At 36.8% G+C, this 22,082-nt stretch overlaps 2 protein-coding genes across 8 annotated transcripts in view; one reads left to right on the top strand and one right to left on the bottom strand.

The window, feature by feature from the left end:
• Positions 1–1,186: 1,186 nt before the first annotated feature.
• LOC116804620 (uncharacterized protein K02A2.6-like) lies at positions 1,187–9,492 on the top strand. Its single transcript, XM_032733052.2, has 2 exons — positions 1,187–3,984; positions 5,312–9,492. Exon 2 carries the CDS (start codon positions 5,335–5,337, stop codon positions 8,938–8,940), a length of 3,606 nt encoding a protein of 1,201 aa, XP_032588943.1. The 5' UTR covers positions 1,187–3,984; positions 5,312–5,334; the 3' UTR covers positions 8,941–9,492.
• Positions 9,493–12,096: 2,604 nt separating this feature from the next.
• LOC26527594 (zwei Ig domain protein zig-8) overlaps positions 12,097–22,082 on the bottom strand; it is a 269,104-nt gene continuing 259,118 nt past the window's right edge. For 6 of the 7 annotated variants that reach the window (XM_044009366.1, XM_044009365.1, XM_044009367.1 and 3 more), the window contains exon 8: positions 12,097–13,619. In XM_044009366.1, coding sequence (XP_043865301.1) covers positions 13,351–13,619 — 269 coding nt within the window. In that variant the 3' untranslated portion in view covers positions 12,097–13,350. The remainder of the gene's footprint in view (positions 13,620–22,082) is intronic. The other variant, XM_044009370.1, reaches the window with a different exon arrangement.

Below are 22,082 nucleotides of genomic sequence, written 5' to 3' on the forward strand. Positions count from 1 at the left end.
CTTACGACTACTTATTAACTACTTAGTACTATTTTACAAACTAATGCTTATTCTACTTATAGCCTAACTTACTCTCTACCAAAATATAACTTCATAATTCAACTCATTACCTATGAAGCAAAAAATATAAATCGACGACTTCAATTGCGTCACTTCAAAATATAACAAAACATAGTTCAACCGTTTCCGCTTATTTACTGCAAACTAAAAATATAATTCCGAATCCAAGCTCCTCTCTACTGTAACCAAAATACTGCTTCACTTTAGATTATTCAACTTATTCACTACTTTACAAAAATATAATTCCAAATTCAAACTCCTCTCTATTAACAATGGGTATAATGTAAGGTGGGCAAATAGGCCACCTTACAGGACCCAATTTAATCTTCTTTCGCTGGAGGTGGTGCCCACAGTTAATAATTTGTCTTCTCTAGAGGATCGCAACCTAAAACCACTTACAGTCACGCAGCATCAATTGCTGCTGCAACACGTTAACATGTTCCCTTCTTTTGCTAAACTGGGCTTAGGACGAACAACTCTTCTTTCGCTTGAGATTAATGTCGCCGGAGCAGCTCCAATTAAGCAACGTCATTATCCCGTTTCACCAGAAGTAGAAAAGTTAATGTACAAAGAGCTGGACAGAATGCTTAAATTAGGCGTGATAGAGGAGTCACAAAGCGCTTGGTCTTCTCCAGTTGTGTTAATTCGCAAACCAGGAAAGGTTCGTTTGTGTTTAGATAGCAGGCGTGTTAATGCGGTTACCATTAAGGATGCATATCCTATGCCGTTCATTGATGGCATTCTTAGTAGGCTTCCAAAAGCTGAATTCATAACCAGCTTAGATTTAAAAGACGCGTTCTGTCAAATTCCATTAGAGCCAAAATCAAGCGATAAAACCGCATTAAGCGTACCTGGTAGGCCGTTGTATCAATACACTGTTATGCCTTTTGGGCTTTGTAATGCTCCACAGACAATGTCGAAGTTAATGGATAAAGTAATTCCCACTAATCTGCGTCGTGAAGTTTTTATCTATTTAGATGACTTGTTGGTAGTATCGGATACTTTCGAACGGCATCTAAATGTCCTAAAAGAGTTAGCGAATCAGATAAAAACAGCAGGTTTGACCATCAATATTGAGAGAAGTAATTTCTGTCTCAAAGAGGTAAAATATTTAGGTCATGTGAATCGCAATGGTACAGTTAGCACAGATCCAGATAAGATTGCATCTATCGCAGAATTCCCAGTTCCTAGGTCGGTCAAACAAGTTAGGCGGTTTTTAGGCATAACTGGATGGTATAATAAATTTATTCAGAACTATGCCACCATTGCATCCCCTATAACCGACACGCTGAAACATAAACAAAAATTAGTATGGGGTGAATCAGCACAAAAGGCGTTCGAAGAACTCAAGGAGAAGCTTAGTACGGCTCCAGTTTTGCATAGCCCAAATTTTGACAGACCATTCTCTATGCACTGCGATGCCAGCCATACAGGTGTTGGTGCTGTGTTAGTTCAGGTAACGGACAATAATGAAGAGGTACCGGTGGCTTTTATGTCTCGTAAACTTAACCGTTGCCAAAGGAATTATTCCGTAAAGGAAAAAGAATGTCTGGCAGCTATTTTAGCGATACAAAATTTAGAGCTTACGTTGAAGGGCAAGAATTTGCTGTAGTCACAGTTCATGCTTTCCTAAAATGGCTCATGTCTCAAACTGACTTAAGTTCTCGGTTAGCAAGGTGGGCTTTAAAACTTCAGGGTTATGATTTTAAAATAGTCCATAGAAAAGGCAGTCAAAACATTGTACCAGATGCTTTATCGCGAGTATACACAGAAGATGTGTCTGCAATTTCAGCCGATTGTCTAGTGGATCTCGAGTCGGTTCATTTCAAGACGTCTGACTATCAAGAACTTAAAGCCAAAATATTACCCAATCAATCTAGATCACCAGATGTGAAGGTAGTTAACGATTATATATATCGGAGAGCCGATCACGCGTCGGGTGAGAAAGTAGCCGATGATCTGTGTTGGAAACTTTGGGTTCCCTAATCGCTGGTTCCAGAAGTCCTTAAGAAGGCCCACGAGCCTCCACTAGCTTCTCACCCAGGCATAAACAAGATGCTAGATAAGCTGCGCCGCTATTTTTATTGTCCAAAAATGGTAGTAGATGTACAAAAATTCGTTAATGATTGCGATAGTTGCAAGTGCAATAAGCACCCAAATTATACACTTCGTCCACCCTTAGGAAAATCGGGCTCAACGCAACACGAGTTCCAAAAGCTTTATATTGATTTTCTAGGTCCATATCCGCAAAGTCGCACCAGGAATATAGGAGTCTTTGTTGTTTCATTGCTTCGGAGTTCCCGAAACTATAGTCTCTGACAACGGTGTACAGTTCAAGTCTCAGCTGTTCAACGTATTATTGCAAAAGTATGGAATTAATCATACATATACGGCCGTTTACTCTCCACAAGCAAATGCTTCGGAGCGAGTCAACCGATCGGTGATAGCAGCAATAAAGTCATATATTGCACCTGACCAAAAAGATTGGGACGCGCATCTAAGCTCTATTTGTTGCGCTTTGCGTTCAGACGTGCATTCGGCTATCGGCACTAGCCCTTATCGACTCGCCTTTGGTCAAAATATGGTGACCAATGCATCCACGTAATTTGAACTTCTTAGAAGATCGCGCAATTCAATTTAATCGCGACGATTCATTTGATCTTATACGCGATAGAGCAAAAGATTGCATGCAACAACAACGTATCCGAAACGAGAACACATATAATATGCGTTGTCGCGTGTTTCATTTGTGGTAGGCCAGGAAGTTTACAGGCGTAATTTTCAACAAAGTAATTTTGTACGGGGCTTCAATGCGAAACTAGCTCCGAACTTCGTGAAGGCAAGAATAAAGAAAAAACTTGGCGATAGTTATTATGAAATTGAAGATTTGCAGGGTTGCTTGATTGGTAAATACTATGCAAAATACCTAAAACAATAATCGCAGAGTCCAGCGCGAATCACCCTATTAGTGTGATTTGGGTAGGGGGGTCTTGTAGTGGCGCTGGAATAGCGAAAATAGATATGCGAATAGAGAAAAAAGAAACAGCCTAAAAGTAGGCAATCCGCTGAGCAAGGAGTGGCTTAGCGTAGTTGAGCGCTATCGCGAATCTGGCAATCACGAATCTGCATTAATAACAGGAGCAATTGTCACTCTCACCTAGGCTATAAGAACTGTTCCCAAGCGATGACTTCCGCTTCATGGGATCGGCCATATTTTCTTTCTTTCTTTCGCATCTCAACCACCGACTACAAAGGTTGCATAAAAATTTCGCTGTGAAAACTTGATTTGAGAATTATGAAAAATTTAAATTTTTTTGTGAAAGTGCCAAGTCAATAAGCGGTTTGGCACCCAGCCTAAAATTTAATCTTTTTGCTAGCGTGCAATTAAGCCAGCAGCCGCGCGCAACTAAACTCACGCATCGCGCTGTCTGAATAGCTACAGCTGCACGCATCTACCCATACGCATTGCGTAGTCTGGCTAGTTGAAAAATACATATTCTTATATCTTCTCACCTGCCACGCCTTTGCACGGACTTACTGCTGCACGAATCACTATTTGAGTTAAAAAAGGCACAGCCATCTCGCCAACTTTTGAGAGTATTAATTAAATAATTAATACCATCGGCAATACCGGCTTATTTTTTCTTGCACTGTTTTTGAGCGATTACATCATGAAATAAATAATAAAATAATATAAGATAATCATAATCGCTAAGCAATATAAATTATGTATCCATACCTCAACCTCCTCTCAATGAAAATTCCTTATTAGCTATTGTAACTTCTTTAGTTTTCACTATCCGCTTTTGTTTCCTTTTTTTTTCATACATTATATTTTTTTTTTTTTTTGTAGTTACATTTATAAATTCTAGCACATCTTGCAGCCACACCGAAACGGAAGCGCTTTCATCGCGGGATATTACTGTAAGTTAAGCACTATTTCATATTTAGCACTTTTAGCATATTTGATATTATTATATTTATTGTCAGCGTTAATGTCAGGCACCGCATTGGAAAAAACATAATGCATAAGCAATAATCTTCTTACTAATCCATTATCTTCATTTCGATCAGCTGATCGTTAATATCCCTGAGAGAAAAAGCTCTCCAAAAGCTCCCTTATCGTTTTCTTATCTTCTCTTTTGCCTTCTGCCCAAAGCAACAATGTATAATTATTTTGTTATTGTGGGAACCGGCACCGAGATGCTAAGCAGAAAGCGACGCCTACAAAGCAGAGCCCGTTAACACTCTCTCTTGATAATCTCTTGTTACTTCTCTCCCCATTCAAGCTCTAGCGTTTAGTACTTTTGTGACAAGCTAAGCGGCCGCATTGAAGCGGAACAATATATGTATCATTACTTTGGAAATAAAGTGTTTTATGTAAAGTAGCGGGTTATTACATTGGCGACGAGGTGAAAAAAATGTAAAAATATAACAAACTAGATAATTATAGTTAAATAAAAAGAAAAAGATGAAACAGAACGGTGAAAAAGAAAAAAAAACAATATAAATGCAGCGTGGCTGTGTCAATGCAATTCCAATGCCTGGATAGGATCCGTTAGTTTTCGTTGTCTTTCCCTTTTCGCGTGACGTTTTTTGTGCTCGCGAGTTCGAAGAGAAAGAAAGAGAAATATTCGTAAGAGAAACCCTAAAGCAATGTAATTACAAGAAGCGTAAGTGTGAATGTATACACACATACGGACGCGTACACATGAACATGCAAAATAAAGTAAAATGCGTGGCTCACGGGCAATGAAAAAAAAAAAAAGAAGAAAGTGAAAGAGATGCCGACTAATTATTCAATTATTATGAAATAAGAAGTATTATCTGACAAAGGTCAGGGGAAAGGAAAAAAATCCGACTAAATATTAGACAAATGTTTAAAAAGATGACGATCTGACAAAGGTCAGAGGCAAAAGGCCGATTAGTATTAAACAAATGTTTAATAAATAGAATTATCTGACAAAGGTCAGTGGCAAAACGCCGATTAGTATTAAACAAATGTTTAATAAATAGAATTATCTGACAAAGGTCAGAGGCGGAATGCCGATCGAATATTCAATAAATGTTTAATAAATAGAATTATCTGACAAAGGTCAGAGGCGGAATGCCGATTAGATATTAAACAAAAGTTTAATAAACATTTCTTATATTATCTGACAGTGGTCAGTGGCAGTCCGCCGATGAGAAAGTCAATAAAATGCAACTTGCTAGACAGAAGCATCTAATTAATGGTTGATTTTATTTGCAGACAAACATCTATACTTGATCGCAATGACCGAAAGCGTCATAAAACCTTTCTTATGTGAAAGCTTGGGAAACGCACTACTACAGAATGAATGGGAAAAATGGTTGCGAGCTTTCATGATTTATCTGGAGGTGGAAGATGTCAAATCAGTAATTCAGAAAAGAACAAAATTGTTACATTTAGGTGGTACCCAATTGCAAACGGTTGCATACGCATTGCCGGGTGCCATAGTAGAATTTAGCGAGGCCGATCAAAACGATGTCTTTACTGTTTTAGTCGATAAGTTGACAGCTTATTTCTCCCCAAAGCAGAATTCGACTTTTGAAAGACACCTTTTTAGGAAAATCTCTCCCGAAGAAGGTGAAACATTTGGAAAGTTCATTTTGCGGTTGCGTCAACAAATTCAAAAATGTAATTTTGGATCTACAAAGGCCGAAATAGAAGAAATTTGTTTTAAAGATAAAATCATCGATACGTGGGTTAGTACAGAGCTAAAAAAGAAACTATTAGAAAAAGAACATACTTTAAACGAAATTATCGAAGCCTGCCAAGTGGACGAGGAAATAAATAAGCAGTCGCAGCTGATGCAATCGAAGCCAGTGCCAGAAACCATACATAAAATAACTAATTTAAAATCGGGGAAGATTGGGGATTGTGGAAGGTGCGGACGGCCAGGACACAGGGAAGACAGTCCAATGTGTCCAGCACGTCAAGTTAAGTGCAGTCGCTGCTCTCGCGTAGGTCATTTTGCCCGCAGATGCAGAACAAACCTTAAACGCCCATACCCACATTCGAATAATAAAGAAGCGATAGGAAATCCCAAGCGCAAATATGTGCATAGAATTGAAAACGGGAATCCCGAGGGAAATAAGACAATCCAACGAAATTGTTTTAAGATAGACAGTGACGAGGAGTATGAGGAGATGATGCAATGCAGAATTGGAGGGGCGGATGTTTCACTAGTAATCGATTCGGGATCTCGATTTAACATTATCTCGCAAGACGATTGGTTAACTCTTCAATTGAAAAAGGCAACAGTTTTAAATGTCCGCGGAAGTTCACAAAATCAATTTAGGGGATATGCCTCAGATCAAATTCTTAACGTTATTTGTATTTTCGAGGCACCAATATCTATCAAGTTGAACGCCGAGGTGATTGCATCCTTTTTCGTAATTGAAAAAGGACGGCAGTCACTGCTGGGACGAGAAACGGCAACGAAGTTGAACGTTCTGCGAGTGGGACTACCGATTAACAACATTGAGTTCGTGCCACCATTTCCCAAGTGGAAAGGTGTTAGAGTGAAGCTAACCATAGACCCCTACGTTAATCCCGTGAAACAACCAATGAGGCGCATTCCGGTGGCGCTCGAAGGGAGAGTCAATGCCAAGTTAGAGGAAGCCTACAAACTGGACATCATTGAACCGGTCGAGGGTCACAGCCCGTGGATATCTCCGATGGTGATCACGTTCAAGGGTAATGGTGATATTCGTATATGCTTGGATATGAGGCAAGCCAACCGGGCGATTCTTCGTGAGAACTACCCTTTGCCAACATTTGAATCTTTTATGACTAAATTAAAAAACGCCAGAATATTTTCACGACTGGATCTTAAGGACGCGTATCATCAATTGGAGTTGGATGAATCAAGTAGGCAGATAACGACCTTCATTACACCTCGGGGCCTATTTAGGTATAAGCGACTAATGTTTGGAATAAATGCGGCGCCGGAAATCTTTCAACGACGAATGGAAGAACTCTTAGCACCGTGCAACAACGTAATGAATTATATCGACGACGTTATAATATTCGGGGATAGCAAAGAAGAGCACGATAAAACACTGGAACAGATTAGAAGCATTTTTAAAGATAATAATGTAACTCTAAATAATGAAAAATGCAGTTGGGAAACAAACAGAATTAAATTTTTAGGACACATCTTAACAGACAAAGGAATTGAAGTAGATCCTGACAAAACAGAGTCTATTAGATTATTTCGGGCACCCAAAAATAAGGAGGAGACTCGTAGTTTCCTAGGACTAGTAACCAATGTGGGCAAGTTCATCGCAGACCTAGCAGACCTAACGGAACCCTTACGTGAGCTAGTAAAGAAAGATCGGAAGTTTACTTGGGGACCAACTGAAGAAAATGGGTTTCAGAAACTAAAGTCAGTATTGACTAAGATCCCGAACCTCTCATATTTTAATCCCAAAAATAAAACACGATTAATCGCTGATGCCAGCCCTGTGGCTCTGGGTGCGATACTATTACAATTTAACGATGAGGGGGAACCAAACATAATCGCATTTGCTAGTAGAAGCTTAACAGATGTAGAAAAGCGTTACTCCCAGACAGAAAAAGAGAGTTTAGCTTTGGTATGGGCAGTAGAGAAATACTATTTCTATTTGATAGGACTAGAGTTTGAATTAGTGACAGATCATAAGCAACTAGAAACCATTTTTAAGCCAACATCAAAGCCTCCAGCGCGTATCGAGAGATGGCTTCTGCGTCTTCAAGCATATAAATTTAAAGTTATTTACAAATCGGGAAAGGAAAACATTGCTGATAGTCTGTCCCGGCTGTGTGAGCAAACACCATCCAGTTGCTACGATATCAAGGGGGAGCACAGCATATTGCGAATTGTTGAAAGCTCTGCACCAATACCAATATCTATATCTGAAATTGCGGAAAACAGCACAATAGATGAGGAAATAGTAGACGCGATGACGTGCCTTCAACAGGGCTCTTGGGATTCGGCAATGTCGAAAAAATTATATCCATTTCGACATGAACTGTCGGCTATTGGAGCAATTATGCTTAGAGGAGTTCGAATCGTTATCCCAACAACATTGAGACAAAAAGTGCTGGTGCTGGCACATGAGGGACATCCAGGGGAATCGGCCATGAAGCGGAGATTGAGGTCCAAAGTCTGGTGGCCCCAAATTGACAGAGACACCGAAAAATTCGTGAAGAATTGTTTTGATTGTATTCTGGGGTCCCAAGCAACAAATCCACCACCAATGAAGAGAACAGAATTTCCGAATGGGCCATGGATTTCGGTCGCTACAGATCTCTTAGGGCCGTTACCCAACAATGAATATATCTTAGTTCTAATAGACTATTACTCCAGATACATGGAGTTTAAGGTTCTACGCTCCATCACATCTGAATCATTAATTGGGGCGTGTAAGGAAATTTTTAGTAGGCTGGGTTACCCGAAACAATTGCGAACTGATAATGGCCGACAATATATAAGCCTTGAGTTCAAAAACTACTGTAAATCGTGCGGCATCGAGCAACTCAAGAATGTAGTTTTTCCCCACAAATTAACACCAATGTTTGACACTACTGAATACGAAGTTTTAAAAAGAGAAGGGAATATAGTACAAGTGAGTGGGGGAGGGAAAACGCTCTTAAGGAATGCAAATCACCTTAAAAGGGTCCTGGGTGAAACGGAACCGGCCGATGTCACCAACGCGAAATCGGTTCCAATACCGGCCACAAAACCAACTCCACAGCCAGCCGCACAATTCGAGGACCAAGCACCAGCAGAGGATCACGGAAACTCCACTGAGGGACTAAAGCTCAAGCTCGTGAGGAAAGGAGGGATGTGGGAACCGGCACCGAGATGCTAAGCAGAAAGCGACGCCTACAAAGCAGAGCCCGTTAACACTCTCTCTTGATAATCTCTTGTTACTTCTCTCCCCATTCAAGTTCTAGCGTTTAGTACTTTTGTGACAAGCTAAGCGGCCGCATTGAAGCGGAACAATATATGTATCATTACTTTGGAAATAAAGTGTTTTATTTAAAGTAGCGGGTTATTACAGTTATTATTAAATATAATGAAGTTTAACTAAGTTTGATTATTTTGGGGGCCATGCGGCGCGTTTTTGTACGTTTTTCTTAGCTCTCCAAGCTGGGGGGATCGCTGTCAATAAAGGCAGGTAGCCAACGATCAAGGTATGGTGGGCACGGTCGGTCGCCTTAATATCGACTTTCGCTGAGCAGGCATATATTTGCTTGCGCAACGAGACCCACCTTGGTCAGGTATGTTTGTGTGCGTCTAAGTCTTTCCTATCTCTCTTGCTTTCTTCTTTTTCTAAACAAGTGGCCGGTGATAGTCCTTTGCACGCGAATTTTATTTATAAATATAACTTGGCAGCGCTAGGAGTTGCAGCTCCCCTCTTCATACCCTCTCCCCCCTTCCCGATGACCCAATGGCCGGATCTAGCGCGTGCGCTGCACCATCCCTCCTAATCAACCATCTGCGCAATATACTGTAACACGTTACAGTTGGCAAAACTGAAATAGATTCACTGTTGCAGCGCCATCTAGAAGAACTGTATGTGTGCACATTGAATATGGGAAATCAGGGTATAATGATTTTGTTCAATGCATGTAACAGGCAGAATGAGGCGTGGCAGACCCCATAAAGTATATATATTCTTGATCAGGGCGACGAGCTGAGTCGATTTAGCTCTGTCCGTTTGTCCGTATGTTTGAACGCGTCAATCTCAGAAGATATAAGAGCTAGAGACTTGAAATTTTATTTTCCTAGATCCGTGCATACCAGTTTTGCTTTAAATATCGAAAACTTGCCCCGTTTTTTTGATATCCATTAAAAGCCCTATCGAAAAGCAGTAATAAATTTATGTCTCCTACATCTTTAATGCTAGCGTTACCAACTTAAATAAATCAAATAAACACAGAAAGTTGTATATTCAAAGTTTATTAAAATGTATCTTGTGACACTGGTAATCGCCTTATGTTAAGTATAGCCGGATGTCCTTGTGTATCCTTTACAAGGTGCTTTATATTTATAGATGTTTAATGTATATACTAGTATAAATTACTGTTAAAAAAAAAAAAAAAAAAAAAAAAACTAATAATATACATTCGTACGAACAATTCTTGCGGTGCTAAGAATGTTTTTCAAACTTTCATAACTTTTTTGGTCTTTAATTTTTATAGTGGACTTTCGGATAACGAACGCCACGCCACGCCACGGATAAAATTGGAAAACTTTTATTCTATCCAAAATCTTTGTCTGTCTTAAACAACGAGGGGAAACACCGAATACACTTTTCATTGTCTGTTTTAGCATTTTTGGCACCTTTTGCATGCAATTTAAGTGCAAACATTTTTAAGATATGATAGTTTCGGTTAATTAAATTTTCGCTTGATGCTGGAACGAATTGTATTCGTTAACCGAGTGTCCACTATATATGTATATATTATATTTATATTATTTCTATAATATTATGCATAGAACGTTTTGGTTATGCGTTATAGTAAGTATTGAACAACATGTACGAGAGTTTGAAAATGTATTTAAAACGAGTAAAAGTGGTCCAGCCGAAAATAGACGATAAAGTGGTACCCTCTATTTAAAGTCCATGCTGAAATATACATTTTTTCGTATAATATACCTACATGCATACATACATATATGCATATGCTATAATATTAAAGTTTATGTTAATTTTCCTATTTTATGTGCATTTAAGAAAAAAATGGTTGATTTTTGCTTAAGCTTATATTTCACATATTTATTATTTTATTATAATTCAAATTAATGCAAGTAAGACTGCTCTAGTCGAGACTGCTAAGAAATCCCCTGAATCTTTCCAGGAACTCAAAATCAATACATTTCCATTTCCATATTGACAATCGAGGTCAAAAAAAGTGCGTGCAATTGGTGGCAGATGTAAAGATTATTGCTTACGCGTTTCCCGCTGAAAAGGATGTGGGCAGGTGCCTAAGCAAATAATTATATATGCATACGTATGTACATACGCATGTACATATTAAATATCAACTGAAAGGTATTGAGGCGTAGATCATATAAATAGGTCTATATACACTAGTCGGCATAAGTATTTGGACGAAATCATGTTGTGCATGCCAAATTTTATGCTGTTTACATTTTCCATTCTCTTTCTGCTGATAAGACTGCATGCAAGCATCGAATTTTCAATTGTCTATTCAGTTTTGAGCAGTTGACAACCAATTCATTTTTATACCCTGAACACATTTTCAATGGGAAATCAGGGTATAATGGTTTTGTTAAATGTATGTAACAGGCAGAAGGAGGCGTGGCAGACCCCACAAAGTATATATATTCTTGATCAGCGTGACGAGTTGAGTCGATATAGCCCTGTCCGTCTGTTCGTCTGTCCGTATATATGAACGCGTCGATTTCAGAAGATATAAGAGCTAGAGACTTAAATTTGTTTTAAATGTCCGTATTTACAGCGCGGATATCGAGTTTATCATTAAAAATCGATAACTCATCCTGACCGTTTTTATCGATAAAAAACCGCATCGAAAACGAGTTATAAAATTATATCTTCTACACCTTTATTGCTAGAGTCTCCAAATTTTCAATGTATGCTTATATGCAATTTATACAATTTCGGTTTTTGTTTAAATTTACCCCCCACCCCCATATCCACCCCCTCATCCCCATGTTTGTAAAAAGCGTATTTCAAATAGTAGAGTGCTTTGGCAAATACATGCATGTCCATGTTGTTATCATAATCTGAAAGTTTCATGAAGATCGTATGTCCACAAAAAAAATTATTCATCAATTATTCAGCCCATGCGTGTTTATGCGTGGGTGCTTGTGTGTGTATGTGTGTGTGTAAATGTTTGTGTATGTGTGTGTGTGCGCGTGTGTGCGTGTTTCTTGTGTAAGCTGAAAAACGCGAAAAATGATTGAAATAGCTATTGCTCCAAGGGTTCAGGGGATCTCGTAGTCGAGCAGTCTCGACTAGAGCTTTCTTAATTGTTTTTTTTTTTTTTTTTTTTTTTTTTTGTATTTTGTATTTTGATATACATCCTGTGGCGACGCTGCAATTTTTGGAGCACCATTGTCCGTTTCTGCGCTGAACTTTTTCAAAAGCCAGTGGCCAATTCTATTAAATTTGGAGTAGTTCGAAAATATGAATCATCACCGCAATTTTGTTTATTTTTTCAAATCTAAACGAGCTTTTTGCATTCTCTGGTTGAGAATCGCTTTTTTTTGACTGGTTTTCTTGCCATTGACCTCATCTTATTGATCCGAAATTAAATAGTTCGAGCTGAAACTTGTTTAGCTAATTGATGCTGCACTTTGTTGCATTTTCTACAGAATTTTCGAAGTGATCCTGGAGGCTCATTTTTATACTAACATGATTCTCCCATTGAATTTTCTAATAATTCCTGCCTAAACATTTTGTTTAACCAATGCGAAAATTATAGTAACTTTTCCTGCGAGGGTCATCAGATTTCTCCGCTAAATGGAATTATAGCAATTGACATACCGAAATTTGTACAAAAAGTGAAGAAAAAATCGCAGGAAGCTTCGAAAATAATAGTTAAGCGAATAAAATAACATTTAGGGAAACCCCGACAAAGAGAAGGTAAAGGTTATCTTAACCTTAAAGTGCGGATTTTTTCATTGTAGCTGGGTGTACGTATTTCTAAAAACATGTGCGTATATAACTTTTGGTATGTTTATACCTTAAATTATTATTATTTTCGTATAATTTCCTATATTGTTAAAAAAATTTAGAAAACCAAAAATAAACATTCCTTTTATCGTATTTATATTTAAACTATAGCCTAATTCTTTTTATAGAATATTACAGTTATCAAATTTCTGCTAGCATAGCAAATAAGTACATATAACAATAACTTATATATAAATAAATATATTTAAAACTTTGCAAGTACTTTAAGTAATTATAGAGAGGACAAATTACACTAGTAGCAGTATTTACAATATTTTTGATTTAAATTATGGTTTAGTCAATTAATATAGTCCGTTTAAAAATATACACTTTCAAATGAGATGTTTTTGATACCATTTACCGCATTTGATTACTTTATATTATATATGTATTATTTTTGGAATACAGATAGAATACAAAGTAAGTTCTAACCAATCATATCTGAAGTTTAAATTTAATAATATTAACGTCAAATGTAAGACAAACTTAGAATCCTTATGAACAAAATTAATAGGTGTTTGTGTATCTACATCCGTATATAGTCCTAGGTAGCTATGTAGTTGGTGGCATATGGCTGTTATCCAATTTATTTCGGAGTGATCGTTGACGCTGGAGACTTCGGCAGTTTGCTAGAAAGATTGAGCTTGGTATATTTGTTTTGCTCACTGCACTTTTATTGTAGTGGTTGGTATCTTGATGAATAGACAGCGTGTGTGACTTCAAGAAGAACAATAATCCGCATGACAGCAGCACTAGTGCAATCAATTCCGGCGGTTGTAAGGGTGCCGAGTTTCCATGATGCATAGCCGCAGGATGCTCGCCTATGAATAATAAAGTATAATATTGAGCAAATGTATGTGTTTGTGACATAATGCGTATATATAGCACATACATACGTATGTTAGTGGTAAAATCATTTAATTAAAGATTCTCTCAAAATACATTGTAAGTAGCAATATACATAGTCAGCTATAAGTTTGTATGAATACACATATGCCTATATACGTAAATATGAACACACAGCAAGTTCATACAGTTTGGCAAGAAAGTGTTTACACAGAGGGAAAATATTTTACTTTTTTGCTTTGAAGCGAAATAAAAACAGTAAGAATATGCATATTCAAATTTTTATACTCATTCACGAAAGTGAATCAGTATATTGGTTTTGTGCAATGTCCGTCTTGCTGTCCGTCCGTCTGTCCGTATGAACGCAATCTATTTCGGCGCTATTGAAGCTAGAGACTTGAAATTTGGAACACATACTCGTGTATATCTCCGATTTATAAAGTGTTAAAATTTTCCCGATCCGCCCTCTAGGGGCGTGGCAAATCGGAAAATGCATTTTCCGATATACCAGAAATCATGTTAGTTAAAGAGCTAGAAATCTGAAATTTGGTATGTAGGTCCGAGTTGACCACCAAAGATCACGAGCTATGGCGGATATATCTACGCCCATTGGGGGCGTGGCAAATCGGACCTGAAGATATAGTGATTTTTTAAATTCTCCTATATTTTGGACACTATTGATGGCAGAGACCTAAAATTTTGTGTATATACTCGGACTGATCACCCAGGGGGGGATCACAGGGGGCGTGACAAACCGCAAAAGTTTATATCTCCTAAAGTATAATAGCTAGAAGCTCCAAATTTGGATAGTTGAGTTACTGGTAGCCTCCTCTATCGATTCCCCAAAAATAATTTTTACGCCTCTTTAGGGGCGTGGCATATCGAAAAATGCCCTGTAATTTTCACATTTCTTGAGGGTAAGCATTCAAACTTTGCAGTTAGGGTACTGTTATCTCTTTCTAAAAACTGACCAAAAATGAGGTGTCTACGCCCAGTTGGGGCGTGGCAAATCGGAAAAACCTGTATATTCTACAGTATTAGAACGAAACTTAACTACTAAATTGTTGATGGGATGTGAATGAGTATTCCGCAGTCGGTAACGCCCGACTGCAACGTTCTTACTTGTTATACCCTGAACCCATTGAAAATGGGAAATAGAGGTGGGCACGGGCCGAATTTTTTGCACCCGGCCCGATCCGCCCACGGTCAGAAGTTCAAAATTTTATCCGTACCCGAAAGCAAAAAAAATTGTCATACCCGCGCCCAACCCGCCCGCCCGAAACAATTACAACAAATTTAATTCTCAAACATTACAATTTTTTTTTCTCAAAAATAACAACAATTTTATTCTTAAAAATTACAATATTATTTACAGAAATATTACATGTTTTTATATAAGAAAAGGAGCATATCAAGATTTGCGCTTGATAGCCTTGTTCGCCTTTCATTTAAAATTTTTCCAGAAGAGGAGAATACTCGCTCGCTTGTTGCAGAGCTTACCGGAATACATAAAATATTTTTGGCCACCACTTGCAACAATTTAAGGTTCGTTGCCTCCTGCCAAAAATTTAAGATTGACAAGTTTGAATTATAGCGTGTGGCATAATATTTATCAATTTCTAAGTCAATTGCATTTTTGTCAGGTTCGTCAAGCTTTCTTTTTATACTCATTCACGAAAGTGAATCAGTATATTGGTTTTGTGCAATGTCCGTCTTGCTGTCCGTCCGTCTGTCCGTCTGTCCGTCTGTCCGTCCGTCCGTCTGTCCGTATGAACGCAATCTATTTCGGCGCTATTGAAGCTAGAGACTTGAAATTTGGAACACATACTCGTGTATATCTCCGATTTATAAAGTGTTAAAATTTTCCCGATCCGCCCACTAGGGGCGTGGCAAATCGGAAAATGCATTTTCCGATATACCAGAAATCATGTTTGTTGAAGAGCTAGAAAGCTGAAATTTGGTATGTAGGTCCTCGTTGACCACCCAAGATCACGAGCTATGGCGGATATATCTACGCCCATTGGGGGCGTGGCAAATCGGATAAAACTGTATCTCCTAAAGTTGTAAACCTAGAATGCTGAAATTTGGCACGTCAGCTAATGGTATGATTCTATAAAGTCTGAAGATAAATTACAAGTCTACGCCCATTGGGGGCGTGGCAAATCGGACCTGAAGATATAGTGATTTTTTAAATTCTCCTATATTTTGGACACTATTGATGGCAGAGACCTCAAATTTTGTATATATACTCGGACTGATCACCCAAGACCAAAAAGTTTTGTCGGATATATGTCCGCCCACAGGGGGCGTGGCAAACCGCAAAAGTTTATATCTCCTAAAGTATAATAGCTAGAAGCTTCAAATTTGGATAGTTGAGTTACTGGTAGCCTCCTCTATCGATTCCCCAAAAATAATTTTTACGCCTCTTTAGGGGCGTGACATATCGAAAAATACCCTGTAATTTTCACATTTTTTGAGGGTAAGCATTCAAACTTTGCAGTTAGGGTACCGTTATCTCTTTCTAAAAACTGACCAAAAATGAGGATTCTACGCCCAGTTGGGGCGTGGCAAATCGGAAAACCTGTATAATCTACAGTATTAGAGCGAAACTTAACTACTAAATTGTTGATGGGATGTGAATGAGTATTCCGCAGTCGGTAACGCCCGACTGCAACGTTCTTACTTGTTTTTGGTTGATTTTTGTCCAAAAACTCTTGAAATTCATGATTCAAATTTGGCGGAGAGTTTTCAATTTTCGCGTCCTCAACTGAATCATTTTGCATATCATAAATTTCTGACATCATGCATTTAACGGTTTCTAAGACATGATTTTTTTTTCAGCTGGCAAAAAACTTAATTCTTTGAATGGGGGATTTAAAAATAATCCAACCAAATGAACGGAAGTTGGCTGAAAACGCTTCTCTAAAGAGTTCAAGGTCTTTTCTTTTACATGTTCCATAACATACATTTCATTCATACATTTCAATTTTACAATTTTTTTTAGTTTCTCGTACCATAAAGCATATATATGAATGGTTGGCTCTGTTTCAGATGACAATTTGTCAGAACAATCTTTGAATGGTTTTAAAAATGAAATTAAACATTCCATTAAAGTGAAATCAATATCTGCTATACGTTGTAGTTGATTTTTTGTTAAAAGTAACATTTTAATCTCTTCCTGAACTTCCCAAATGCTTTCAAGCATAATGAAAACTGAATTCCAACGCGTTTTAATATCTTGTTTTAGTGATTTGCTCAGTTTTTTGTTAAGCTCTGAATGCTTAAAATATTTAACAAGATTTTTTGATTTTTCCAATAAGGTCTTAATTTCTTCAACGGGATTCTTTTCTAAAACGTCGTCCATGACTAAGTTCAAGTTATGACAGGCGCAAGAAAGTCTCTTATAAGTGTTGAAGGCGGCAACCACGTTGGCTCCATTGTCAGTAACAATAACACTACTCCTTAAACTACTTTCTAAATTATACTCAAGCAATATATACTTCACTTGCTCTAAAATGTTACCGCCAGTTTTTTTTTCTTCTAGAAATTCTTTTACTCCTAATATTGACGTTTTTAAACAAAAGGATTCATCAATATAATGTGCACTTAAGCAAAGAAAGCTTCTCTGGGTAAACTGGTCGGTCCACATGTCGGTAGTGAATGCCATGTGTTTGTTTGACAAGTCAGTAGTGAGCAGATCCTTTATTCGATTGTATTCTGCAACCATAACATTTCCTGTTAACTTTTTTCGGGACAGAATCAGATCATGGGAGTCGCGCGTTCCGTACTGGGCGCCTATGTTCAATATAGCTTGAACATAATTACGAAAACCAGTTCCTATAAATTTAGCAAATATTAACATTGATGAATATAAAAAAAAAATTATCTTTTACCTACCCTCAGTTACGTTTAATGGCAACAAGTCTTTGGCTACAAAAGCTAATTGTTTTTTAGCTAAATCATCAAGAACATTCTTCGGAACAGCCTTCGATGCAAAGTTTAACAATGGTTGATTGGGTGGAGGCATGAAAGCGCATTTGTGCCGAGCAAGTGTTGTGGTGCCATTTTTGACGCTAAAAGCCAAAACAAGCTTGCATTTGCAGCAGCACACAAAATCAAGAGGCTTTCCATCGAATTCCATAATCTTGAAAGTTTTCCAAACATCACTCTTTCCAGAAGAATTTTCTATCAATTTGTACATATTGTGATTGGCACTAATTGCTCTTTGCACTTCACATTTTGTTTTAGCACACTCATTATTATTAGCGTTCATTTTCTTGTACAATGCTTATTATGCTTTTAATCGTAATGACAATTTTATAGAGATCATCGATACAAAAATTAATCGTATGTGTACACGAAATCAGGTATAGCAAATATTTAAATATTTAACGGAATATTACGTTGCTACATTTTCTAAGCAGCGAACCAATCTTATTATACCCTGAACCCATTGAAAATGGGAAATCAGGGTATAATGGTTTTGTTGAAATGTATGTAACAGGCAGAAGGAGGCGTGGCAGACCCCACAAAGTATATATATTCTTGATCAGGGCGACAAGCTGAGTCGATTTGGCCCTGTCCGTCTGTCCGTCTGTCTGTCTGTCCGTCCGTCCGTCCGTCCGTCTGTCCGTATGTTTGAACGCGTCGATTTCCGAAGATATAAGAGCTAGAGACTTGAATTTTTTTTAAAATGACCGTATATACAGCGCGGACGTCGAGTTTGCTTTTATAATTCGATAAATCATTCCGTTATGTTTTTATCGAGTAAAAACATTCAAGTTCAAATCAGGTGCCACTATAGTTAATTGTGAATGATTTTAAATTTTTTTTTAAATTTCTCAAATATTCAATATAATATGTAGATCATATGCTGAAAGTTTCATTAAATTCCGTTCTGTCAAAAATTAATAAAAAATAATCAAATATTTGGCCAATTAACAAACGCACGTGCAGCAACTACAACAGCATCGTATGCGTGTGCACACATACATTCAAACTTCTTCTAGAAACATTCGTTGAATCACATCAGTTGTTAGTTTCGTTTAGTTTTGGTAGATGGCGCAGCAGCAGTGAATGTATTTGAGTTTTGCCAGCGCCACTAGCATGAGTGGGGTGGCCTAGTGTGTTAGCTGCATGACGCTCGATCGAGAAGTCGCGGTTCGAATCCCGATCGATGCAACTGATGTTAATTTTCTTTAATTGTTTCAAAATATTTTTATATTTTCATAAATGAGTTTTCTATTTAATTTATATTTTTAAATACACCGAAATCGAAATTTTAACTATACTTTATGTGCGTTTTTAATAGTTTGGTTATTCTAGCAGATTCTTAGAATCACATCAGCAGTTAGTTTCGTTTAGTTTTGGTAGATGGCGCTGCAGCAGTGAATCTATTTGAGTTTTGCCAGCACCACTAGCATGAGTGAGGTGGCCTAGTCTGTTAGCTGCATGACGCTCGATCGAGAAGTCGTGGTTCGAATCCCGATCGATGCAACTGATGTTAACTTTTTTAATTGTTTCAAAATATTTTTATATTTTATTAAATGAGTTTGGTATTTTATTTATATTTTTAAATACATCGAAATTGAAATTTCAGCCATACTAAATGGGCATTTTTATTTGTTGGGTTCAGGGTAGTATCTAGTCGAGCACTCTCGACTAGAGTTTTCTTACTTGTTGATTTTGTTGTCAAAATGCTGGAATAAAATTAAGATTTGTATTTCCGTCAGCGGACAGTTTTATTCAAATTTAAATGCATAATAATTGCTTAATTTGCAAGCGCACACAAAATTATCGATGTCGAAAGCAACCCTGTTTTTGCAGGCAAGTACAGAGCACCTGCAAATTACACAATTTATTATACATTTTAAATTTTAATAAAACAGTAAAAATTTGATCGGGTAAATCGGATTTAAGCAGTCTAACCCGCAACCGCCCACACCCAGCCCGAAATTAGATTTTTCAGCCCATACCCACGGGTAACCGCGGGTGCCCACGGGTACCCGATAAAAACCCGGCCCGTGCCCACCTCTAATGGGAAATCAGGGTATAATGGTTTTGTTAAAAGTATGTAACAGGCAGAAAAAGGCGTGGCAGACCCCACAAAGTATATATATTCTTGATCAGGGCGACGAGCTGAGTCGTAGCTGTAGTGTGGGCAACATTATAAGAATTTATTTGTTGAATAATTTAATTTACAGTTTTAATGATACTTTCAGGGCGTAATCATATGGTGAAAATGTGTGTAAATTAACTTGTAGACTTTGCAAGTTGATAAAAAAATAATTTTATATTTAGTGAACTTAGTGTTCTTTTATTAAACTCCAAAATTGAACTGATTACAAGATATGATCTTATGCTGCAAGTCAGCTAATGTTTATGCTAAAGCTTCCCTCATTAAAGCTCAAAGCTCTAAAGCTCCCAAGATTGGCTTACGTGATTTTATATCGGAATTGTGAAATTAAGATTTGTTTACATCAAAGCTGGGTTGCCGGCTCTATGGGCTCATGGAAACAACGCAGGGAGATCTTATGTTTATATTGAGGCTAAAACTGCTTACTCTGTGGGAATAGTGCAAGAAGCTTTTATGTCTGGGCTGAGTGGCGTGATACTATAGAGGGAATTATGTTATTTGAAAGTTGTTTACATTTGTCATAAGATTTGCCTGAGTTGCGTGGTGATAACTCCCCCCTTTCTTAAGAAGGATCGTCCTCGATTCTTAACGATTTCTCATTAGAAATTCGATTTGATTATTTATGGCATTTAGTATATCAGAATTTTGAATATTTTGATTATTTGACGGGTTTGAAAATAAAAATGTAATAGGGTTGAAATTGTTCCTTGAACAAAATTTGAGAAGCTTTATCATAATGAATGTAAAAATTATTAAAAATATAATGAATGTTATTTTTGTGTGGTTGTTTTCTAATTCTATTACAATTTTTGATAGAGTGTTAGTATTTTCTAATCGTAATTCGGTGTCATTAGAGGTTTTATATTCAGTAATTAAATAATTTGTAAATTTGTTATGTTTTACATAATTAAGCAGTTTCTCTTTTTCGTTTGTGTAAGTAAAATTGTTTATGGTTACAATGGTTTTGAAAGTTATGAGATAAGTGCCTGTAAGCCAGGTGTTATTAACGCAATTTTTTCCTGATATTAAAATTGCACCATCTGTAATTACTTCTATTGGCTTATTTTTTTCTGATATTTTTGTGCAGCTTGTGAATTGCTTATTAACTAAATCGATGAAGCAGTTCTTTTCGTAGACAATTTGAGCAAAGGTATTATAAATTTCGGCTTTAAAGTTTTTTTATAAGATAAAAAGTGTTCTTACATTTAGCGATCTTATCGTCTATAAATAGTTTTCCATCTGATTGGGAAATTGCTTTAGCATGGTATAACTTACAATTATGGTTAATGGTTGGATATTTTATGAAAACTATAATTAAACCTTGGTATGAGATAATTGAAAAAGAGGATACGTCTAGGAGGTCAATAAGAGTAATATTGAATGCTTCGTGATTAAATATGTTTGTCATGTCTTGTTTATTTAAAATTTTTGGGTTTATTATGTTGGCTTTTGAAAATGTAATAGTGTCGAGCAGATTTTGTAGGTCAAGTGATAATAGTTTTAATCGATATTTTTTCAATAATATTTCTTGATTGAATTTAATATTTTTTAGAAGATTTGTTATTTTAGTAACTTCTTTAAAAATTGCAGAATTAATTTGATTTTGTATATTATTATTTTCAATGAGTTCGTTTATTTTATTTTGAATTGTTAACATGTCATTATGGTCTGGTGTTCCTGTAATCCATTTAAAAATAGTACCTAATTCATTGATACTTCGCTTAGAGACTCTATGGGGTGTAAGTTGAGAAAGAAGGGTTTTAATTAAATTTAGTTCCATAGTTATTTCCCAGTCAGTAGAGTTACTTCTATTACTAAAAAATATTAGCTCTTTTTCAAATATGTCATTATAAAAACTTAAATTAGTAACGTGGAAGACTTCTCCGAATGTTTCGTATAATAAAAAATTGTCAACGTCCTCAAGTAAAACGTAGTCGTCATTGGAGTAGTTTATGATATCGGGGCGGCAGAAGGGCAGTAAAGTGATTAGTACATATAAAATGGTCATGCTAAAAATTTAAAAAAAATTGTTTTATTAAGATCTTATATTATCTTTATGAATTATGCGGTCTCTATTATTTATTTTTACTGTATTTCCTAAATCTTCTTTGACTACTTGTTTTTTATATTTCGGCTGTAATTTATTTCTTTCGCCATGTTTTTTTTCATAAATGACTTGACCTACTTGATAATTTTTAGATATCCTTTTTTTGTTATGGTATTCTAGCATTTTGGATTGAGCTGATTCTAGTTTTTCGGGTAATTCAGAATGATTTATTTTGTTGAATAGAATTTCGCATGG

The sequence above is a fragment of the Drosophila mojavensis genome, unplaced genomic scaffold (assembly GCF_018153725.1).
Source record: "Drosophila mojavensis isolate 15081-1352.22 unplaced genomic scaffold, ASM1815372v1 contig_72, whole genome shotgun sequence".
Classification (NCBI taxonomy): Eukaryota; Metazoa; Arthropoda; class Insecta; order Diptera; family Drosophilidae; genus Drosophila; species Drosophila mojavensis.